The sequence below is a fragment of the Panthera onca genome, chromosome A1 (genome assembly GCF_046562875.1).
Source record: "Panthera onca isolate mPanOnc1 chromosome A1, mPanOnc1 haplotype 2, whole genome shotgun sequence".
In the NCBI taxonomy this organism is placed as follows: Eukaryota; Metazoa; Chordata; class Mammalia; order Carnivora; family Felidae; genus Panthera; species Panthera onca.
This window is the reverse complement of record NC_138339.1, coordinates 156991338-157015996: the sequence shown is the minus strand read 5'-3', so window position 1 is coordinate 157015996 and position 24659 is coordinate 156991338. Positions and strand designations below refer to the sequence as shown.

Below are 24659 nucleotides of genomic sequence, written 5' to 3'. Positions count from 1 at the left end.
CTGTCTTCCATTGAGGTCTTTCATCCATTTTGAGGTTATTTTTTGTGTGATGAACACCTTTTTATGTGAACATGTTTTGATTTCTCTTGGGTATATACCTATAAATACAGTTGCTAGTTCATATGGTAACTCTGTTAAATAAACCTTTTTTGTTTGTTTGTTTTTGTTTTGTTTTTTCAACCTTTTGAGGAGGGGCAGGCACCTGGGTGGCTCAGCCGGTTAAGTGGCCGGCTCTTGATTTCAGCTCAGGTCATTATCTCAGGGTTGTGGAATCGAGCCCTACATTGGGCTCTGCTCTGAGCATGGAGCCTGCTTAGGATTCTCTCCCTCCCTCTCCTCTGTTCCTCTACCCCACTTGTGCACTCTCTCTCAAATAAGTTTAGAACAATTGTTTTTCTAGTTTAACCTTTTGAGGAACTGCCAGACTGTTTCCAAAGTGGCAGCAAAATTACATTTTCATCAGCAGTTTTTGAGAGTTCCCATTTTCCTGATTCTTGCCAATGTTTGTCATTATCTGTTGCTTTTATGATAGCAATTCTAGTGGCTATGAAATGGCATCTTGTGGTTTTTGGTTTGCATTTTCTTACAACTAATGATGTTGAACGTGTCTCTTTTACTTTTGAGAGAGACAGTGTGAGCAGGGGAGGGGCAGAGAGAGAGGGAGACACAGAATCTGAAACAGGCTAAAGGCTCCCAGCTGTCAGCACAGAGCTCGATGCGGGGCTCGAACCCACGAACCGTGAGATCGTAACCTGAGCCCAAGTCAGAAGCTTAACTGACTGAGGCACCCAGGCACCCCGAACATCTGCCTTTTAACGTGATTATTATCCATTTCTGTATCGTCTTTAAAGAACTAATCCATTCGTTTGCCCGTTTTTATACTGGATTGTCTTTTCATTATTGGAAGAGTTATTTAAATATCCTACATACAAATCCCTTAGCAGATACGGGATTTTCAGGTATTTTTCTCCTATTTAGTCACTTGCCTATTCAATTTCTTGATGGTGATATTTGAAGCATAGTAGTTTTTAATTTTGATGAAGTAAACTTAATCTGCTTTTGTCTTTTGGTGTCATGTCTAAGAAATCATTGTCAAATCCAGTCACAAACATATACACGTAAGCTTTTTTCTAAGAGTTTTATCATTTTAGCTCTTAGATTTTAAGTTAATTTTGTATATATGCTATGGGGTAGAGGTCTGATTTTATTACTTTGCATGTGGATATCCATTTGTCCCAGTACCGTTTGTTACAAGGACTAGTCTTATTCCATTTAATTGTCTGGCACCCTTGTAGAAAATCAGTTCACTATAATGTGAGAGTTTATGTTTAGATGCTCAATGTTAATACATTGATCTATATGTCTGTCCTTATGCCAGTACCATAACAAATTTTATGAAAACTTTTTCCTAGTTATCTTGCAAATTACCAGTCACTTATGTAATAATAAAAAGTCAATGTCGTAGAACTTAACTTTGCTCCTATAGAGATTTTTGTTTCTTGAAGGACCCTTTCGCCAGCCTATGCCTTGCTGACCCCATGACTCGATGTGAAGTCAGGCTCAAAAAGATAAAATGCTCTTTCTTTAGTGTGTTCAGACTTTTATTTATTTATTTATTTATTTATATTTATATATTTTTTAGTGCGTGCACAAGCAGGACGAGGGGGTGTGTAGGGAGAGATAGAGAGAGAGAGAGAGAGAGAGAGAGAGAGAGAGAGAGAAAGAGGAGAGAGGAGAGAGAATTTTTAGCAGGCTTCACAATTAGTGTGGAGGCTGACAGGGGTCTTGATCCCGTGACCCTGGGATCATGACCTGAGAGGTTGAGGCTCAACTGGCTGAGCCACCCAGGTTCCCTGCCTGTGCAAACTTTTAGTGTCTCAGTCAGTGCTGCCCACTTTCATTTCCATCAAATCTTGGCCATAGGATCTCTTGACTCAGTCTACCGTTTACTTCATTATGTTTTATTATCTCATTATAATGCATAGACTCATCCATAGTTTTCACCATCTAGGAAGGAAAAGATTAACTCTGGGCTATTCCTCTTTCCTCTTAAACAACCTTGCTAACCCATCATCTTGCAATTCACAATGAGATCCTCTTCTGACCTGGTTCTTGTGTGTAACACTAGTGTTAATCCTGTTCTTGGCACAGATCCTATATTCTTGGAAACCACAGTAGCCTGTTTCCCATTCTTTCACTTAAATAGAAAGATATGCATAGCTATATTTTATAGCTCAGCGTATAATTAATAGAATAAACATTACATCATTCAAAAGATACAGCTGTACAAAGTGAGGTAGTATTAAGTTGATTTATCAGAGACAAATACTAGATTGGTAATTTGAATGACAACAAACTTTTGAAGCCAACTTGTATGCTATGGAGAAGCATTGTGGGACAACACAAAGATGAAGTGATCTTACCTCCCCACACAAAGAAGGTTGGAGTAAGGTAAAGGAGAATGTGCAGTTAATTTAAGTAGTGCTAAAGGACAGTACATTTGTTTTGCTACTGAAAAGATGAAAAATGATTCCATGACATTCTCTTTATTTCCTCACTGAGGAAAGGAGAATGAAGATTGAGTATTCAATGGATTAAAAAATACTCAAAGCTGCCTATTTCCTTTAATTGAAATCAGACCAAAGGCCCAATTTTGGTTATCAAATTGACTCTTTCTAGTTTTTCAACTATCGTGCTTCAAATCGTATGTCTCTGTGCTTCCACCTTAACTTGAGGGGACATTCTAAAGAGGCATTCCTGCCTACTTGTAAGAATTGTTGGAATTGAAGGGAATCTTAGAAAAAGATCTTAGAGACAGGAAGAAGGCAGAGGAGTAGGAGGACTCTAGGCTTGCCTCATCCCACGAATACAACTAGATAACAATCAGCTAACCCTAAATACCCCAGAAATCGACCTGAAGACTGACAGAACAAACTCCACAACAAAAGGGAGAGAAGAGGCCACATCAAAGAAGGTCCTTGATGCAGAAATGTCGTCTAGAAGAGAAACAGATCCTGGCTTCTGCAGAGGGGAGGGAGTCGAGGATGTGGGTAAGGGTGAGAGAGAGGAACGCACAAGGGAACGCACAAACAGAACATTTCCCCATACCCACTGGCTTGGAAAACGAGGGGCTGCATTTCGTGAGTTCTTGCAACCAGTAGTGCATAAAGTCTGGAGTTTTAAAGGGCATCTGGTTTAGCTGGTTTAGAGCCGTGAGGTACTCCACTGCTCATGGACAGAGGGCAGGCAAACAACATGGGACCATATAGCATGGGTACAGTGGTCTAAAGAGTGCCTGGGGCACACAGTGGGGAGATTATTTGCTCTTCTCAGAGCACGTCCCTCAGAGGCAAAGTTCAGAAAGACCTGTCTGTAGGAACAAAGCTGCTGGCTGGCACCATCTCCTTCTCCTGCCCCTCACCACAAACATAAAGCCACCTGCAGGAAGCACTGCATTGCTAACACTGGTTACCTAATTTGCTTACACCAAACACCACCCCCTTGCACTCTGGTGGAACTACCTTTCTCAATCACTCTTGCTTGAGTTCCAGCACAGCAGACCCCTCCCCCAGAAGACCAGGACAAATGTCTGCCCACACCACATCTCCCAACCAGAGAGTTTCCCTTGGCCTCAGTTCCAGTAGAGGTGGTGACAGGTCTCATTTCATAAGCAGACCAGAGCACACCTAGTTAAAACTTGCTACGTTCAGGCCAGGGACCAAACACTCACCAGACCAGGCAAGGAGAGCCTCTGCAGACAACTGGCCTAAAGGATAGCATAGCCAGAACACAACAGCAGAACACATGCAGCACACACTGGTGACACTCCCTGAAGTGCTAGACCCTGGGCATTACATGACGTCTTTTTCCTAAGTCCATTACTTTCGGGAGCAGGTGACATAACTGGCTTCTCTAACACACAGAAGCTGGCAGATACTTAGACAAAATGAAAAGACAGAGTCATTTATCCCAAATGAAAGGACAGGATAAGGCCATGGCGAGAGACCTAAATGGGACAGATATAAATAACACGCCTAATGGAGAATTTAAAACCATGATCATAAGGATATTCACTATACTTGAGAAAAGAATGGAACATATCCGAGAGACCCTTACCACAGACATAAAAGAGTTCAAGAATCAGAGATGAAGAGTGAAGTAAAAATGAACAGCAAGCTGGAAGAAGCAGAGGAACAAATTAATGACCTAGAAGACAAAGTAATGGAAAGCAGTGAAGCTGAAGAAGACAAAGAAGAATTATCCAATGCAAGAATAGACTTAAGGCACTCGGTGACTCCGTCAAATGTAAAAACATTCATATGATAGGAGTCCCACAAGAAGAAGACAGAGAGAAGGGGACAGATAATTGATTTGAAGACACAATAACTGAAAAAATCTGTAATGTGGAGAAGGAAACAGACATCCAGATCCAGGAGGCACAGAGAACTTCCATCAAAATCAACACCCAAGACATGTTGTAATTAAATTTGCAAAATATACTGCTAACATCTTTTTTTTTTTAGTGTTTTGTCTTTTGCTTTTTTTTTTATTTCCGTGACAAAACGCAGACACAAGCAGGGGAGGGGCAGAGAGAGAGAGACAGAAAGAGAGAGAGAATGCCAAGCACTCTCTGTGCTGTCAGTGCAGAGCCCACTGGAGGGCTTAAACCCACGGACTTCGAGGTCACGACTTGAGCTAAGATCAAGTCATGCTTCACCGACGGAGCCACGCAGGCGCCCCACTGCTACAAATCCTAAAAGCAGCAAAACAAGTCACTTCCAAGGGAAAACCCACAAGGCTAGAAGGAGATTTTTCAACAGAAACTTTGCAAGGCAGAAGGAAATGGCATGATATATTCAAAGTGCTGAATGAGAAGAATCTGCAGCCAAATATACTCTATCCAGTAAGGCTATCATTCATAATAGAAGGAGAGATAAAGAATTGCTCAGACAAACAAAAATGGAAGGAGTTTGTGACCACTAAATCAGCCTGTAAGAAATATTATTGGGGACTCTGAGTGGAAAGGAGAGATCAAAAGTGACAGTATAAAGGCAGGAAATGTAAAAGCAGTAAAAATGTGTATTTCTGTAAAAAAATCGTCAAGGAATGCCCCAAAAAAGGATATACAATATAACAGCTTATCAAAACATGGGGAGGAGAAAAAAAAATGAGCTCTAACTTTAGTGACCATCAACTTAATATAGACTACTACACGCAGAAGAGGTGATATACAAATTAATGCTTATCATATACCAAAACCCACTAATAACCATGCAAAGAATAAAGAGAAAGAATTCCAAATATATCATTAAAGCAAATTAGAAAGACATCAAAGGGAGAAAAACAATAAAGGATTTGAGAAAATCTCCAGAAACAACCACAAAACAAGTAGTAAAATGACAATAAATACATACTTGTTAAAAATTACTTTGGATATTAATGGAATAAACACTCCAAGCAAAAGACCTAGGGTGACAGGATGGATTAACAAACAAGACCCATCTGTATGCTGCCTATAAAAACCTCATTTTAGACATAAAGACACCTGAACATTGAAAGTGAGGGGATGCTTGCACTGTTGGTGGTAATGCAAACTGGTGCAGCCCCTCTGGAAAACAGTGCGTACGTTCCTCAAAACAATTGAAAATCGAACTACCCTATGACCCCTCAATAACACTACTAGGAATATATGCAAAGGATACAGGAGTGCTGATTCATAGGGGCACATGCACTCCAATGTCTATAGCAGTGCTTTCAACAATAGCCAAATTGTGGAAAGAGCCTAAATGCTCATCAATGTATGAATGGATAAAGAGATGTGGTTTATATATACACTGGAATACTACCTGGCAAGGAGAAAGAGTGAAATCGTGCTATCTCTTGCAATGTGGATGGAACTGGAAGGTATTATGCTACATGAAATAAGTCACAGAAAGACAGATATCATATGTTTTTGCTCCTATGTGGAACGTGAGAAACTTAACAGAAGACCGTGGGGGAAGGGAAAGGGAAAAATAGTTACAAACAGAGAAGGCAAGGGGCAAACCATAGGAGATTCTTGAATGCAGAGAACAAATAGAGGGTTGATGGGGGGCGGTGGGTGAGAAGGGAAAGTGGGTGGTGGGCATTGAGGAGGGCACTTGTTGGGATGAGCCCTGGGTGTTGTCTACAAGTGATGAACCACGGGAATCTACTCCCAAAACCAAGAGCACACTATACACACTGTATGTTAGCCAAGTTGACAATAAATTCTATTAAAAAAATGAAAGCGAGGGGATGGAGAAAAATTTATCACGTTAAAAGAAAAAATAGCGATACTTTTGTTAGACAAAAGAGTCCTTAAAACAAAGACTGTGGGGCACCTGGGTGCCTCAGTCATTTGAGCGACCGACTAGGTCTTGGCTCAGGTCATGATCTTATGGCTGGTGGCTTTGAGCCCCATGTTGGGTTCCAGGCTGACAGCATGGAGGCTGCTTGAAATTTTCTCTCCCCCTTTCTATGTCCCTCCCCAACTCTGTCTCTCTCAAAATAAATAAACAACCAAAAATAAAGACTGTGGCAAGAGCCAAAGAATGCTACTATATCATAATAAAGGGTACAATCCAATAGGAAGATCTAACAACTGTAAATATTTATACACGCACCACGAGAGCACTCAAGTACATAAAACATTAACCAAATAAAGGAACTAATTGATAATAGACAGTAATAGGGTACTTTAACACCCCATTTACATCAATAGATTTAACAAAAAAATCACCAAAAAATACATCTTAACAGAAAATCACCAAAGAAACAGTGGCTTTGAGCCATACAGAGAAAGATATCATATGTGTTCACTCTTATGTGGATCCTGAGAAACTTAACAGGAATCCATGGGGGAGGGGAAGGAAAAAAAAAGAGGTTAGAGTGGGAGAGAGCCAAAGCATAAGACACTCTTAAAAACTGAGAACAAACTGAGGGCTGATGGGGGGTGGGAGGGAGTGGAGGATGGGTGATGGGTATTGAGGAGGGCACCTGTTGGGATGAGCACTGGGTGTTGTATGGAAACCAATTTGACAATAAATTTCATATATTTAATTAAAAAAAAGAAAAAGAAACAATGGCTTTGAATGACAGAGCGGACCAGATTGGACTTCAGAGATTTTTTTTTTTGAACGTCCCATCTTAAAACAGAATACACGTTGTTTTCAAGTGTACATGGAATATTGTCAAGAATGGATCACAAACAAAAAACAGGCCTTAATTATTAAAAACAATACATGCAGGTTAAATAACGTGCTACTGCACTGGAATGGGTTAAGCAAGAGATACAAGAAGAAACTTAAAAACGTGTATACAAATGGAAATGAAAAAAATAATGGTCTGAAACCTTTGAGATGCTGCAAAAGTGGTCCTAAGAGGGAAGTACACAGCAATATAAGCCTACTTCAAGAAGCAGGAAAAATTTCAAACAACCTAACCTTACACCTAAAGGAGCTAGAAAAAGAACAACAAATGAAGCCTGAAGCCAGCAGAAGAAAGCAAGTAATAATGATCAGAACAGGGGGCCCTTGGGTGGGTTAACTGGTTAAGTGTCTGACTCTTGATTTTGGCTCAGGTCATGATCTCACAGTTGTGAGATTGAGCCCCGTGTTAGGCTCTCTGATGGCAGCATGGAATCTGTCTGGGATTCTCTCTCTCTCTCTCTCTCTCTCTCTCTCTCTCTCTCTCTCTTTCTGCCCATCCCCCACTCATGTGTGGTCTCTTTCAAAATAAAATTTAAAAAAAAGAGATTAAAGCAGAAATTAATGATAGACAAACAAAAAACCGATAATACTAGAACAGATCAATGAAACCTAGAGCTGGTTCTTTGTAAAAATTAATAAAACTGATAAGGTGTTAGCCAGAGTAATCAACAAGAAAATAGAAAAGACCAAAATAAATAAAACCACAAATGTGAGAGTAGAAATAAGAACCAACACCACAGAAATACAATCATTTATGAGTGAATATTGTGAAAAAATGTATGCCAACAAGTTGTAGAACTTAGAAGAAATGAATAAATTCCTAGAAATATATAACTTTCCAAACTAAAACAAGAAGAAATAGAAAATTTGAAAAAAATCAATAACCAGCAAGGAAACTGAATCAGGAATCAAAAAACTCTCAACAAACACAAGTCTAGGACCAGATGACTTCAGACGTAAATTTTAACATGTAAAGAACAGGTAATACAAAAAAAAAAAAAAAAAAAGAAAGAAAGTTTAACCTGTCCTTTTCAAATTGTTCCAGAAAAACATAAAAGGAAGGGAAACTTCCAAATTCATTCTATGCCAGCTTTACCCTGATACCAAAACCAGATAAGACGCCACAAAGAGAATTATAGGCCAGCATCTCTGATGAACATGCAAAAATCTTCAACAAAATAAGCAAACTGAATCCAACAATACATTAAAAAATAATTCACGGGGGGCAAGGGCAGCTGGGTGGCTTAGCCGGGTAAGCATCCAACTTCAGCTCAGGTTATGATCTCATGGTCCGTCGGTTTGAGCCCAGTGTCAGGCTCTGTTGACAGCTTGAACCCTGGAGCCTATTTCAGATTCTGTGTTTCCGTCTCTCTCTGTCCCTCCCCTGCTTGTGTTCTTTTTCACATATAAATACACATTAAAAAAAATCATTCACTATAACCAAATGGGATTTATCCCTGGTTTGCAGGGGTAGTTCAATATTTGCAAATCAATGAATGTGATACCTCATATTAATTTTCAAAAAAAGAATAAAATCATATCATTGCAATAGACGCAGAAAAAGAATTTGACAAACTATAACATCCATTCATGATACAAACCTCAACAAAGTAGGCTTAGAGGAACCATACCTCAACATAATAAAGGCCATATATGGAAAATGAGCAGCTAATATGATCCTAACTGGGGAAAAACTGAGCGAAAAACTTCTTAGATCTTGCTTCTCGTTATCTGCTTCTTCTCATTAGCACCATTGGTTGTTAATAAATTAATCTTAACATTCATTACATCCTACTTTAATGGAGACCAATTTCTCCTATACAAGTTTATGTGTCTTATCTCTTTTTATTTTTCTTCCACTTTTCAATTTATCATTTTTGTTTTTTTCTTAACAAACTGCCCAAAGGTTAGATTTCTTTTGTTCACAAATCTGTTAGGAAAAGTGTGGCCAGGACAGCTAGTCTCTGCCCCGCTCAGCTTCAGGTGGGGCAACTGAAAGGTTTGGGGCTGGATTCACTTGAAGATTTGTTCACTAATGTCTGGTGGTTGATGCTGGCTGTTGCCTGGGACTTCAGTTCAGGAGGCAGCAGCAACACTTAAACTGACACACCTAGACCCTCTTTGTGGCCTAGGCTTCCTCACTAGATGGGGAGCTAGATTCCAAGTAAGCAGCCTGAGATACAGAGCAAGGAAGAAGCTGTATCGCCTTTTGTCACCTAGGCTTGGAATACACACAGGATCATAGTCACATATTCTGTTCATTAGGAGCACGTCACTAAGGTTGTTCCATGGCCTTTTTTTAAATGGAATTAATATTTAAAACCTATGTACACCTTTAAAAAGCAGTATACTTTACCCACTGGCCACAAATGTTTGTATTCCTCCCACCTGAAAAATACATTCACTCCCCTCCCCTTCCAATACCTCCTGCAAGTCTCAGTTATCATGCCATCAGGTTCAGGGCTTGCGTCCCAGATCTTACCATCTTAATCAGGTGCAGTGGGGATAAGTTGCCTGGGATATGGTATCTCAAGTATAGCCCTTTGAGTGCAAGGGTTCTCAATATGAGGACTTGAGAATGAAAGAGACAGTTATTTACCACTCACAAATGCAACATTCTAGTCAACTGCTGAAGACTCTCCCATTCAGAAAAAGAAGATGGGAACCACTCTAGTCCATAAGAGTTTTGAAATATAGCCTGATGCATGCTGTCAGTTCTTAAGTTGGGACTTAGTCCTAACCACGGGAACACTTTCTCCATGTCTCTTCCCTTTCTTACTCTTTGAGCTCTTGGTTCCTTCCTTTTCATAAGGAATGACATGTATTTGCAGCTGTTTTTTTCATCCTGCTTCCTCCCTGTGGGACTTCTAAGACCCAAAGACCTCTTTACATTTTGCACTATTTGGTCTCTTTTAGTCCAAGGTAGCAAATAGTATGTTTGCTACTATAAATCTCTTACCTTTTTTAGTTTTCTGTAAATATTACTGGATTTCATGCCGTGTTTTAGCAAAGCGACCCTCCCAAGTCCTTTTGAGATAAATTTTTCGCTTCAGGTTTCCTGTGAAGCTCTTATAGGAAAATGCCTTTAAAATTCGTCTACTCTTGGGGCTCCTGGCTGGCTCAGTTGGTAGAGCATGTGACACTCGATCTCTGGGTGCTGAGTTTAAGCCCCATGTCGGGTGTGGAACCTACTTTAAAAAAATCTTATACTCTTAAGATCCTTAAAGAAATTGGAGGCATACCTTAGATCTTTCTGTTTTCCTGGTAGCACCCTGGATTTTCTCTTAACCCAAAAGCCATTTCTTTATTTTAGCATTATTTGACAGTTCAACATGTAGAGAGGCTGTAAATGAGAAACAGATACTTGAACCCAGTAAGTCCTGGTTCCTTTCAGTTGCATAGTCTTTAGTTTCTCTTTCCTATCCGTTTTACTTTCAGGTGTTTTCTAGCATGACTTCCCTTTCCTCCAGTGTCATTTTCTTCACTTGCTTAGAAACCCTTGCTGTCACCCTCTTCACAGGCCATCAGGTTTCCACTAAGAGTCTTGTGGAGGCCCTTTTTGGGTCTCATTCTTACGCTTTTCTACATCTTTCCAGGTTCGACCTACCTCCTGGTTCAAAGGAAGTTTAGTTTTAGGTTTTTTTGAATAGCAGCACACCATTTTTAGTATCAGTATCTGTGGTAGTAATTTACTGCTGCATAATAAGCCACCTCAAAACCTAGTAGTTCAAAACAGCATTTCTCTTGTTCACCAATCTTTAGTTGCGGCAAAGCAGAGTAGGGCAACTCATTTCTTCTTCATTTGGCATCAGCTGGCATAACTGGAAGCTGGAGACTAGAATCATCTAAAGGCTTGTTCACGCACGTGTTTGGCTGTTGAGGCTGGCCTTTGGATAGGACGTTGGCTAGTCTCAGCTGGAGTATCTACATGAAGACTCACTAGGTAGCCTGGGATTCCTCACAACGTGGTGGCTGCGTTCTAAGGGTGAGCTTCCCTAGAGAAAGAAAGTCAGATGGAAGCTGTATCACATTTTCTAAGCTGGCCTTAAAAATCACAGCAGTTCTGCATATTCTGTTCACTAGAAACCAGTTACTGAAGCCAGCATATATTTAAGGGGAGGGATTTTCACAGAAGTATCAACGAATTTATAAAACCAGCACATCCACTCACCTTGTCTTACCAATCATATAGAATGGATGGAAGTCCTTCCCAACTCAGCATCACTGAAACTCCAGCCAGTTTTGTTGTTGTTGTTGTTTTTGTTTAATATGATCTCTTATTTTCTAGAAAGTAACAACGGATTACAAGATAACGGTATTGAATTAATTTTTTTTTTTAGCCTCAAAAAAGTATGTGGATCATCCAATTAAAGTTTTATACTGGGAGATGTGATTTCTTAACACATCCTGGAGAATCATTTCTCCTGGGAATGCACTTCAAATTAGCATAAAACATTTGCAGTTCAGAAACAGGCCGTGGCATTAGAAGCATTACTTATAGATTCATGAATTAGAGTCTTATTTCCAGAGTCTTACCTTGGGACGTATTTTTTGACATGGGCATACATAAGTCAATATGATATTGCTAAAACTTCTTTAAAAATTATGGAGTGTTAAGATGGGGGAAGGGCTAAAGACTTTCTCCTAAGAGGGGACTTATTTTATGAAAGAAAGATATGAAAAAATCATAGAAAAATAAAAGTATAGAATCAAGTGCAAATGTTGTGTAGTAAAGAGAATGATAGCAAAGATCTATTTCAGTAACACCTGATGGCTTTAACTTGGCCCTTGATTTTCTGAGTTGTTTAAGGTTCCACATTCTAAGACAGGTAACATTTCATTGCAAATGAGTTTATTTAAAAATTTGAGTGCCTGGCTGGCTCAGTTACTCTTGATCTTGAGATTGTGAGTTCAAGCCTCACACTGGGTGTAGAGATTACTTAAAATCTGAAAAAAAAAATTTTCATAGTAGTTTTGAGTTAGACTCTTTTCACTCCCTTCCAAACTATAGTGTTTTATTCATGCAGGCTGATGTCCTTACAACAGAACTGGAAACTACATCTTCAAAATGTCTACACCTGGATGCAAAAAATCAAGTTCTTCAACAAGAGTTATTATCAACGAAAGATTTCGAAGAAGAACGTGAAAAACTAGAGAGAAACAACAAGAAGTTACAGCAAGAAGTAGTAAAATTGAAACAATTTATGGAAATGAACATGGTAGAACACAGTCACGTGGAACAGTATAAACGGGAGATTGAAGAAAGAGCACGACTGGACATAGTAGAAAAATTACATGAAGTCAACCTGTTTTAACAGGTTAATTGATTGATCTGTAATGTGCTGTAATTCATTTCACTGCAAATTACATTTTGGATAGATGTATTGTAGGGGTTTCCTCTACTTGCTTTATGGTAATTTGTAGATTTCTGGAGGCATTTGTTCCTCCCTTTAAAGATTTCAGTTTTCATCACTATTCCTACAAAATCGAGAGGATAAGAAACAATGATGATTTAAACAACTAGTCTCACTATTAAGAGGAAAAGAAAAATTGTAATTTAAAAATTGCACTGTACTTGGATTATTCTTAAGTTTGTTGTTGACTTTTAAAATTTTCTCATTGATTCTATTATTTCAATTATCAGATTACGTGAATACTAATACAAGAATGATTGAACTTTAATTTTATAAATCATATTTAATTCAGTTGACGTTGGTGACAAATAGTTTACACTTGAGCTTTTTTTTCACTTAAAATTGCTCTCTGAAACATTGACTCAGAAGTAAAAGAAACAGGTATAATTAATTATTCAGGTTATACCTATTTTGAAACTATCCTGTTAATTTTCATTAGGCACAAGCAGCAGCTTGAGAAAACTTGGACCAGTTAAGAGAAAATGCTCATGCTTCAACGAGACGTCAAATGGAACTTAGAATTAAAGATCTGGAATCTCAGGTCTCTACAATGAAGACTTCTCAAGAAGATTCTACTAAAACAGAGTTGGAAACCTACAGGCAACTCTACCTAGAAGAATTAAAACTTAGAAAGTCCTTGAGAAATAAGCTGAACAGGTAAGTCAAAACAGAATCATAGACAAGAAATTTAGCTTATTAATTTGCCTCTAAAGCATAATTTCTGTGGAGCCAAGATCATGAGATGAGTAGGAAGTGAAAGCCAACTAAATCATGTCATTTTGGAAAATGAGGTTTCTAAGTGAACTTACTTTTGAAATGTTAGTCCAGGACAGTTTGCATCCCTCCTCTTTTTTTCGGGTTTACAGGACCTCTTCCCCCACCCCCTCCCCGCACCCCTCACCCTGTATATTTTCCATTGATTGGATCTGCTAGTCTTTAAGTGCATTGCTCAAAGCTTTCTCATTTAGAAGCTTATTATTATAAAATTGCTTGTCAGAATTACCCGAGATAGAAATGTCGATGAGTTTCTTTTTGGAAGATTACATCTTTAACCTAAAAGGTCAAGTACTACTACTACTCATCCTGGCAGCTTGGTACATTTATTCTCTTCATTGTGATCTTTGGTATGATTACTAGAGTGGGCCTTGAGGCAAACCATCCTTTATGCTTTTTCTACTTTACATAAAGGCATCCAGGTGAAATACAGAAAGACACAGGGCTGAAGGGTAGTATAATTCCCAAAGTGGCTAAAAAGAGCACCATGGTGGGAGGGAGGCATGTGGAAGACTGAAGACAGAAAGGGCAGATTCTGTCTCCAGTGCCTTGGTGACTGTTATAAGCTAATTGCCTCTGTAGCTGTTTTAGTTCTTTCTGATCACACCTCTGCCATCTACTATCTCCCCTAGAGATTGTTGGTCTCAATGATTCCTCAGTGTCAAATGCTCAGTTTCTTTGAGATAATAAGTGAAATGTACAAGAGTGGTGAAAGCAAACGCTTGAAAATGTCTTTGAGGGATGGTTTAGTTTTATATCTATAAACAGGTTTACTAAATATAAGTATGTATATATAATGGCATCCTGAAGCATCCTGTCAGTACAGCCATTCCAGAAGACAGCAAATATTATTTGTTAAGCCATGTACATCACTGATAGCCACTTCTCTCCCTTCCCTAATTTGAATTGTTAGTAAGGAATCCCCCTAGAAACATAAGTATTTCTTTAGAACAATTTTAAAAGTATAATTTTAGATAGTAGGTGTGCTCTGTCACATGTTCAGTGTTAAAACACTGTTCAATGGCAAATGCTATTTACTATTATAGAAATTTAAAAAAAATGTATGTCATTTAGGAATGATTTAGGGAAAAAGAAAATGTATTTGTGTTTTTTAATCTTCACAGTACTAATGAGAGACTGTCAGAGAGCAATACAAAACTTCTTGTGGAGAGACAGCAGCACCAAACTTTACTCAGGACCCTTACTATGAGCCCAGGCCTGGAACCACCTTATTGTGGACATTTTGAAAATAATTTAGTGCTCAATGGAAACCTTAATCCAAGAGGAAACTTAGTGATTCCTACCTTAAACCCACGGCCGTCATATGACGACAGGGAGACTTCCTTGTGGAAGGTTATTTACATTATCTGTTTTAGTTTGGGTTTCAGATATCTGATATAGTTGTTGCTTTTAATTTGGTGAAATTCTGAGTTGTTTAAGTAACTAACACATACGAAGTAAAAGTCAGCATTATATGTGCTAAGAAAGAACTGAGGTAAATTATATATATAATATATATATATATATATAATATAAATATATATATATATATAATATATTATGTATATAATATATATTATATATTATATATAATATTAATATAATTTTAATATAATACAATATAATATATAATATATTATAATATAACATAATATTTAATATAATATTAATATTAATATATATTAATATTAATTATATGACATTAAAATATTAATATTTATAATACACATTATATATATATTAGTCCCTTGATCTTTCGTTTCTAAGACATACTTATTTTTATTTTATTTTAGCGAGAGTATGAGTGAGTTCATGCAGGGGAGGGGCAAAAGGAGAGGGAGAAAGAGAATCCCAAGCAGGTTGCATGCTCAGCACAGAGCCGAATGTGGGGCTCAGTCTCAAAACCATGAGATCATGACCTGAGTCAAAATCAAGATTTGGACACTAAAAACAACTGAGCCACCCAGGTGTGCCACAAGAGACACCTAGCATTAACTGTATTCAGTAAATATAACTAAACTTACCCATGTTAAATTTCTTCAAAAGCTTTCATTTAAATTTGATTTTAGAAAGTAAATGTTATTGCCTGCTAACCACAGGTACACTTAGATGCTTGGACTTATTTTCAGTTGGCAGTGGTTCATAAAAATCTGAAAGTTTTGCTATAATCCAGTTTTTGCACCCCTGTATGTCAGTGAATGATCGTCCTCCAAACACTTAACGACATATGAATGTTTACTATTTGAAAGAATCCATGGGGGTGCCTGGGTGGCTCAGTCAGTTCAGCGTCTAACTCTTGATCTCAGCTCAGGTTTTGATCTCAGGGTCATGAATTCAAGTCCTGCATTGGGTTCTACGCTAAGCATGGAGGCTACTCTAACAAAAAAAAAAAAAAAAAAAAAAAAAAAGAATCCATGGTAAGTCCTTTTTATGAATTAAATCAACATGTAAAATTAAAAGGTTAATTTCTCTTTTAAGTTAAAAGTTTTGCTATTTTCTTACACGAGAATACATCTTTAATTGCTTTCTTATTTATGGCACTCTTTTTTCTTTTTCCTTTTTTTTTGACTTATACCACCTTTGTTTCTATTTTTATAAAATATCTTGATGAGTGATTGTAGAGCATTTTATAAATAGCTAAATCAAGCAAATATTTGAATTTTTTAAATGAAACTTTTATTTCTTCAAATGAGTTCTTTGCTCCTTTCTCTTCTCTTTTTCTGGAACCCCTTGAATGCAAGTATTATTACCCTGGATGTTGTCCCACAGGTCCCTTAACCTAGCCTCATTTTGAAAATTCTTTTTTCTTTTTGTTTTTCGGCTTGGATGATTTCTACTATCCTGTCTTGCAAATTGTTGATCTGTTCTTCTGCATCTTCTTATCTGCTGTTGATTCCCTCTAGTGTATTTGTCATTTCTGTTATTGTATCCTTCAGCTCTGATTGGTTCTTTTTTATATTTTCTATCTCTTTCTGATGTTATCACTGGATCCATTCATTCTTCTCCCAAGTTCACTGAGCATCTTTATGACCGTTACCTTGAACTCTTTATGAGGTACATTACTTATCTCTGTTTCACTTAGTTTTTTTTCTTAGGTTTTGTCATGTTCTTTCATTTGGAATGTACTCCTCTGTGTCCTCAGTTTGTCTGACTTTCTATGTTTGTTCCTAAAATGGTTCCTTTCAACTTTTTCTCTCTTTCGAGTGGGCGTTGCTTTTGAACAATGTACGTTAGTTATGAAGTCAAGGAAGAAGAGAATGTTTCTGTAAGTGTTGTCTAGTCATTTTTCTTGGTGGAGCCGTGACAGGTGACACTGGGTAGGCGGCAAGTAACCCTGCTCTTCTCTTTCTAAATTCAGAACACAGGAGACAGGGAGATGGAGAGAAACTTAGTAGCTTTATTACTAATACACACTAACAAATTGGAGGATATGATTTAGGTTATGTTAGCCACTTTGGGCTTCCTCCCAAATTGGGCACTTCTCCACACAGTTGTAAATCGAGGAAACAAATGCTTGACCCCCACCCCGGGGGCCGGGTGCTTACCACAGAGCTGAGAGCAGACCCAAATTCATGTTACTGTGGGCAGGCACATCTTTTCAAAGAGGAGATTCAGAAACGCATAAGCACTGCTTAGCTCCTTCTCCCAAATTCACCCGTTAGGTAAGTCTCCCTTCCTGTCGGGAGGGAGACAGAGATAAGTCCACATGTGAGAAGTGAAGGTTCACCTATAATTTCCGACTGGATTTAAATTATAAATAAAGTGAATTGTGTCTTTTGTACATACCAACGAATGATGAGAGGTTAGGCAGAAGCATGCTAGAAGGGAAAGAGAAATCTGTGTTGGGTTTTAAATTTTGCTATAAATAACCACACCATGGGTTCACTCATTTGTTGATTGATTTTGATAAAACAGATTTTCTTTGGAAGGAATAAATAATGCTTTCAGGAAGAATTTCCTCAGTTTCAGCTTGCTTGCTTCACCTAAAGATTTTCTCTTTCAAGTTCTCTGTCCTGTGGTTTACAAAAGTTGTGCTTGGGGTGCCTGGGTGGCTCAGTCGGTTAAGCGGCCGACTTCGGCTCAGGTCATGATCTCACGGTCCGTGAGCTTGAGCCCCGCATCGGGTTCTGTGCTGACAGCTGAGATCCTGGAGCGTGTTTCAGATTCTGTGTCTCCCTCTCTCTGACCCTCCCCCGTTCATGCTCTGTCTCTCTCTGTCTCAAAAATAAATAAACGTTAAAAAAAAGTTTTTTAAAAAAATAAAAAAGTTGTGCTTAAAAATTGACTGTTACCAAAAGGAGTTAACATAATTTCTGTTCCTTTATTTTCATTCATGACTTTAAAATTTGTAATTTAGTTAGAGAGTTACTATTGTGTGCCTCATACCTAAGCATTACTGAGCCACATGACAAAGTTTTATGTATTCATTTTCTCTGAGTTATATTTAAAATACCCGTATTTTTCCTGACTAGGAGGAAGTAACTGGCATAGAACTCTAGGCTTGGTAAGACCACAAGTGTAGTCCTGGTCTGCATCTAGTTGGATTCATGACCTCAGGCAAAGTACACTCTCTCTGAGCCCTTTCTTTCTATTATGCAAAATTCGGGATTTTGACTAAATTAGTGACTTTTATACCTTCAAAATATTTTTTTTCAAGAATAGAACGTAGTTTTTTTTTTTTTTTTTTTTGTATTAAACTGTATTGTGTAAAACAGAGAGAATTAGAGCTGTCTAACTAAAGGAGAGATGGAGACTACGGCTGTGACTTCCTTGTCCCTCAATCCTGCAGTGTCCCCAACCGAACCTTAGATTTCTATGGGCCATATTTGAATGCTAACAGTTAATGAGAAAATCCTTCTAATTAAAAATCCTTTAAAAATGTTCTTTGAATTAAAATTTGCTGATATATAGTTTATCTGTGTATAATTTTCTCACCCTCTTATATTTCTGATCAATGGAAAGGTATACACAAAAATACACATGTGTTCTTATTCATGGACTTGAAAGCTATTTTCACCATCGAAACACAGTTTTTACCTAGATATAAACATAAAAGTCACAGAGGTAAATATTTAGGAAAAGAGCTTTTGGGGAAAAGATGCAACATTACCTTGGTAGCTCCTTAAGTCATGTCATATAAAAAACATGGTTTATATTTTATATCGTATTTATTAATGGTAATATGAAATTGTTTGAATACAGCCTTCCCCCATCATCTGGTATTGAGTTATTAATTTTACAAGTCTGGTATAGTCATGTTGTCCCATTCATTTTATAAGGCCTGAATATAATGCTATTGTCAAAAAAGTGTTATGGTTCCTCAAAAACTTAAAAATAGATATTCATTAATTCCACTGCTGCGTATTTACCCAAAGAAAATGAAAACACTAATTTGAAAAGTTGTATGCATCCCTGTTTATGGAAACATTGTTTGCGATAACTAAAATAGGGAAGCAACCTAAGTGTCCATGGAGAGATGAATGGGTAAAGACAATGTGTAATATGTATACAATGAAATATAGCTCAGCTAACAAAAAGAATGAGATCTTGCCATTTGTGACAACATTGATAGACCTAGAGGGCATTATGCTAGGTGAAATAAGTCAGAGAAAGACAAATAAATACCATCTGATTTCACTTACATGTGGAATATAAAAAAACAAAACAAGTGAACAAACAGAATCATAACTACAGAAGACAAATTGGTGGTTGCTAGAGGGGAGGTGGGTAGAGAGGTATGGGCAAAATAGGTGAAGGGGAGTAAGAGGTACAAATTCCAGTTATAAAGTAAATAAGTCACAGGAATGAAGAATACAGCATATGGAATATCGTCAATAATATTGTATTAATGTTGTATGGTGACAGAGGGTAACTACACGTACGGTAGCAAGCATAGCATAGTGTACACAATTGTCCAATCTGAATTTGTATACTGAAAAACTAGTGTAACATTGTATGTCAACTATACTTCAATTAAAAAAAGGTATTAGGGAAAACAGTCTCTGAAAATATTGGGAAACATGTCAGCCAAAACATTTGTCCTCACACCCAAATTTGTAAAGACATTGGAATCCTTATCACCACAGTGTTGATTATGTCCTGTACACTATTTTGGAGCCCGTTTGGGGCATTCAGGGAGAGGCTACCTTGTCTAAGAAAGATCTAAATAAGAACATTCTAGACAGGAACAGTTGTAATATACAGTTGACCCTTGACCAACATGGTTTTGACCTGTGCGGGTCTACTTTACTTACACATGGATTAGTTTTGGATACTGTACAGTACTGTAAGTGTATTTCCTCTTCCTTCCGTTTTTCTCAATGTCATTTTTTGCCCTAGCTTATTCTACTGAATAAAACAAGTATGAATCGAATGTTTATGTTACCGGTAAGGCTTCCGGTCAACAGTAGGCTATTAGTAATAACTTTTGGGGGGATGAAAAATTATATACAGGTTTTTGACTGTACCCCACCCCTGTGTTATTCAAGGGTCACCTGTAGTTGGAAATATTTGTACACATTTCATAAGTGGATAACCATAACTTTAATAAATCAAGTGTTTCAAAACTTGGTCCTAATTTAGAGAAAGGAAACAAAGTTACAATTGAATATTGTATATTGTTTTCCTTATCTCTAATGGAGAAAGTTATAAATCAGAAGCTAAGTTTGAAAACTGTTGTAACCCTCTATTTTTCCTTTCTTCAAAGAGATTTTCTGAAATCTTTGTGTGCATATGAAAAGAAATAAGTGTTTTAGTCATAACACAGATAGCAAAATATTTTTACTCAATCAATTTTTTGCCAGTAGAATTTCCACATGACAGTAAGACAGTCCCACTTTCTTCATTTTATATGTATTTAAGAGTCGGTCCTGAAAAATTAATAGCAAAAAGCATTCCTTCAAATTTTGTTTTTCTAAGAGTGAAAAAATGGAAAGCCCATTTTAAGGAACAATTCATTAAGGTAAAAAACTGATTAAACTTTCACAAATGGCAGTTTTTCCTAATCATTTCCAAGTAATAATTCGGTATACAATATGATTCTTGTTTAAACTTTTTTGTACCAGTAAGATCAAACATCACGTTTCAGAGATTATACACATTCAATAAATCAATATTAATTGTGCTTTTTATCAGATTCACTTAAATAGCATTATATATTTAATATACACATATTTTTTTTTTTTGCAGTTTATTTATTTATTTATTTTTTATTTTATTTTATTTTTTAATATATGAAATTTACTGTCAAATTGGTTTCCATACAACACCCAGTGCTCATCCCAAAAGGTGCCCTCCTCATATTATATAAATATAATACACATAATATACTATATATATAATATACACATATTATATATACGTATACACACACACGTATATATGTATACATATACACGTGTTTGTGTGTGTGTGTGTGTGTGTGTGTGTGTGTGTGCGTGTATATATGTATCTGTTCTCCGTTATTTAAAACTAAAACTAAATAGGTAGGAATTTATTTTATTCATGTGATAGTTTTTCTGTTTAAGCTAACCCTATCTTTGGTTTAATCTCTACAAGTATTATTTCAAGACTACATGTCGTAAGCTATATATAATTCCTACCATGTCTTTTGTTTACCTTACACATTCTAAATAGTATTTGCCTTATTTCAGACGCAGCGGGAGTTAGAGAAAAGAATAACCAGAGCACTAGAAGAAGGTATGTTGCCAAAATGTATGAAGTTAGATATCATTGATATCTGAAATAAACTATAAATAGTAAATGGCATCCCTTTCCATTGTTTGGATAATAGATACTACATTCACATTTTTTGTACATATAGAATAAAAAATGTAAAAGCATGAGCATAATGAAGAACACACTTCTTCCTCACTTAGTCCTCAAGTTTCATAGCTCTTTTAAAATCTCCCACAAGTCTAGGGGCACGCAGGTGGCTCAGTAGGTTGGGCGACTGATTTCAGCTCAGGTGGGTTCAGGCCCCACAGAGGGCTCTGTGCTGAAAGCTCGGAGCCTGGAGCCTGCTTCAGATTCTGTGTCTCCCTCTCTCTGTGCCCCTGCCCGCTTGTGGTTTGTCTCTCTCTCAAAAATAGATAAACGTTAAAGAAGTTTTTTCAATCTCCCTAAGTCTATATATCTGTTATTATTTCTGGCGACAATCTTCCTTCACTGGTGCCATCCCTATGGAACTGTCAACCTGCACAAGTCTCAGAAAAGGTGTGCTTTATCAAATTGTTGTTTCTGCTAGTGATAGAAGACCCAAAAAGCCAAAGTCATCTTAGTAATGCTTGGTTAAGTAGAGGTCATATAACTGCCATTGACAGGTAAAGGGTTTCAATCTTCACTCATTGATTTTGTCATTGCTTTTGCCCTTGGGTAAAACTTCAACTTCCTTAGCATGGAATGAAAACACCCAAATCAGTTTGCTTCTTGCCAGATGATTCAGCCTTGTCTCTCACTCTTTGCCCTACTCTGCTGCTTTGCTCTAGCACCTTGTCAAACTAAACTACCCATAATTGCACAAGTGTTCTTCCTCACTTCTAGCTCTTTGTATGTGCTCCTTCCCTCTACCTAGCATACTTTTTCCTTGTCCTTCAGGTATCAGCTGACATATCACCTTCACCAAAGAGCAGACAATATTGACACAAAGCTGGGATGTCCCTTCCGTATGTTCCAGTAGTGCTGTGTTTTATACCTGTCACTTACATCTGTATACTTGGCTCTGTTTGGAAATGCCTGTTTGATTTTTCCGTTTATAGTTTATGATTGTTCAGGGTGGACTGTGTCCTCATCTTGTAATTTCACCTTGTAATGAAAAAACCAGAAACTGATATTTATCCACAATAGCAATTAATTTCAGTGTGCAACCCTGAGCAAAATATATTTAATACTAATCTTGGGTTTCATATTGCAGTTGTACGTAGGTATTTTTCATTTTTCTTAACACTCATAAAGGCCCCAACTTTCTTTTTTCTTTTCTTTTCTTTTCTTTTCTTTTCTTTTCTTTTCTTTTCTTTTCTTCTTCTTTTTTTTTTAATCACTTGTAGTGAAAAGTATTTTGGAGAAAGAAGATAATTCTTTCTTTTCCTTTTCAGCTGCTACCGAATTTGAATGAGGATCCTGTAGAACGCCTTTAGTATCTACTGATGATTCAATTCTAAATCAGGATCCAGTATGGAAAGTGTCACGAGAATATGTACAGATTTTGAACAAAAATTATATGATTTGAAAAATAAATAGAAAAAAATTACTGGATGCTCACAAAACATTTTCATTGTTTCCCAATTGAACACACTATATGGAAAAGTCTTGATTAAAGGAAAATGTTTTTGTATCATATGTGTGTAATGAAAATCTTTATAATATTTTAAACTATGCTTCTTGGCATCTCATTAACTTTTAAGCACATTTTGTATGTGGAAACCAGCACTAGAGGGTTTTACATACATCAGACTGCTCCACTACCGGCGGTTTGAACAGCACCCAAACAACCAAGTTGTCATTAACACTTCAGTAGTGTTCATGGATAGCTTTTTGTATTTTCCAATTTTTATGACTATATGTGGGCCTAAAGATTTAGACATTATTTTGATGTATTCCTGCTATGACTATTGCCAATGTTTGTACATATTACATTTTTTTTATAGTGCCATAAAACCTATCTACAATTTTAATTGTAAACACTGATTCGTAGCTCTTTCCACATGGAGAAATAAGATTTGCCTAAGGCTTTTCACCTTTTCTATTTATTTATTTATTTATTTATTTATTTATTTATTTATTTTGATTTGCCATTTAGAAACAAAGTTAGAAAAAAGAAAAATTAGAGAAAAAAAGAACCCCCCCCCCACCCCAGAGCCATTTGCAAGTAAATTGCTAATGGGATGCCTGATTCCTGTAGCATTTAAATCCTACAAGTCAGTACATTCCACATAACTACCATACAACATTCACAATCAGAACATTAACTCTAATACACTGGATGCTTGAACAATGGGGTTAAGGGCTCTGACCACGCCCTCCACAGTCAAAAGCCAGGAACAACTTTTGACCCCCAAAGACTTAACCACTACTACTACCAATAATCTTTTGTGTATGTATCATACTCTATTCTTAAAATAAAGTAAGCTACAGAGAAAAATACCATGAAGAAAATTATGAAAGAAAATACATTTCCAGTACTGAAAAAAAAAATCTGTGTGTAGTCAGTGCACCCATTAAAACTGTTTTGTTCAAGGTTTCAGTATAATTCTATCGTTTATTCCTCATAATTCTTTTTAAGTTTGGTCACTTATCTGTAGTATACGTTATACCAAGGAAGGTCCTGCTCAGAGCCATGTATTGAATTCAGTTGCATGTCTTAGTCTCTTTCACTCTAGAACAGTTCCTTTGTCTTTCCTTGACTTTCATGACTTTTAACCTTTTGACGAGTAAATTCCAGTAATGTGGAATGTCTTTCAACACGGATTTTTCTTAGGTTTCCTTATGGTAAAATTCAGATCATACATTTTTCGCAAAGGTATCACTACAACATACTCTTTTCATCCTATCATGTGACCTACAATTTTGATTTGTCCCCATACTGGTGATGTTAATGTTGGCCACTGGAGGTACTATCTGCCAGGTTTCCACTTTCCAATTATTTAGTATTTTATGGGGAAGTACTTTGAGACATGTAAATATCTCCTTTCTCAGACACCCTGTGCCAGGCCACCTCTTCTGCAGATGATTTGCCCCCCTGCAGGTTCTGTAAACCCCCGCAGGGCTATTCTTCCCCTGTGCAGATGCCTCCCTACCCTGTTCAGTCTGTGATACTTCATTATTCTATACCATTCACCTTTCAGGGATGCTCTCACTTGAGCTCCAACACTGTGCAGGGTGACTGTCCTACACGTAATGCCTTCACCATTCTAAGCTCCAACACCTCACTCTGGACCCCAACTCCATGCCTCTGTTTCTAGGACTGGGAACTAAAATGTTGGGGATGAGAAAGAAGAAAGGAAGGAAGGGCTCCACAGGTCTTTTATAATCAAATTGGCAAGCTCTCCAAAGCCGTTTCTCATTGGAATTGCATCGAATCGGCCAACAGTTTGTAAGGAAAGACATTTCTTATACTGATTTTTCCAAACAACTAGTCTTTTAATTGTCTAAGCTAATTCCCCACAATATATTGTTTCTTACTCGAGTGTTTTATCTGCAGATTCCTTTGCATTTGGTACATGCAGCGACATATAATATATAAATA

General features: G+C 37.2%; 2 protein-coding genes across 4 annotated transcripts in view; one reads left to right on the top strand and one right to left on the bottom strand.

The window, feature by feature from the left end:
* LOC132676182 (uncharacterized) overlaps positions 1 to 24659 on the bottom strand; it is a 55075-nt gene that overhangs the window by 9310 nt on the left and 21106 nt on the right. The window contains exons 4-5 of one of the 3 annotated variants that reach the window (XR_013557748.2): positions 11401 to 11513; positions 10472 to 10572 (exon numbers count right to left, since the gene is read on the bottom strand). Coding sequence is in view for 2 of the 3 variants with exons in the window: in XM_081790882.1 (XP_081647008.1) it covers positions 1882 to 2007 (126 nt within the window). In the remaining variant the exon portion in view is untranslated. Of the gene's footprint in view, positions 1 to 1689; positions 2008 to 10471; positions 10573 to 11400; positions 11514 to 15954; positions 16766 to 24659 lie in introns of those variants that run through there. The other 2 variants (XM_081790882.1, XM_078452614.2) reach the window with 2 other exon arrangements.
* On the top strand, positions 13087 to 22703 carry LOC144617348 (ankyrin repeat domain-containing protein 26-like). The gene is made up of 4 exons (XM_078452612.2): positions 13087 to 13300; positions 14542 to 14770; positions 21070 to 21115; positions 22510 to 22703. The coding sequence occupies exons 1-4, from the start codon at positions 13152 to 13154 to the stop codon at positions 22527 to 22529; spliced, it is 444 nt and encodes a 147-aa protein (XP_078308738.2). The 5' UTR covers positions 13087 to 13151; the 3' UTR covers positions 22530 to 22703.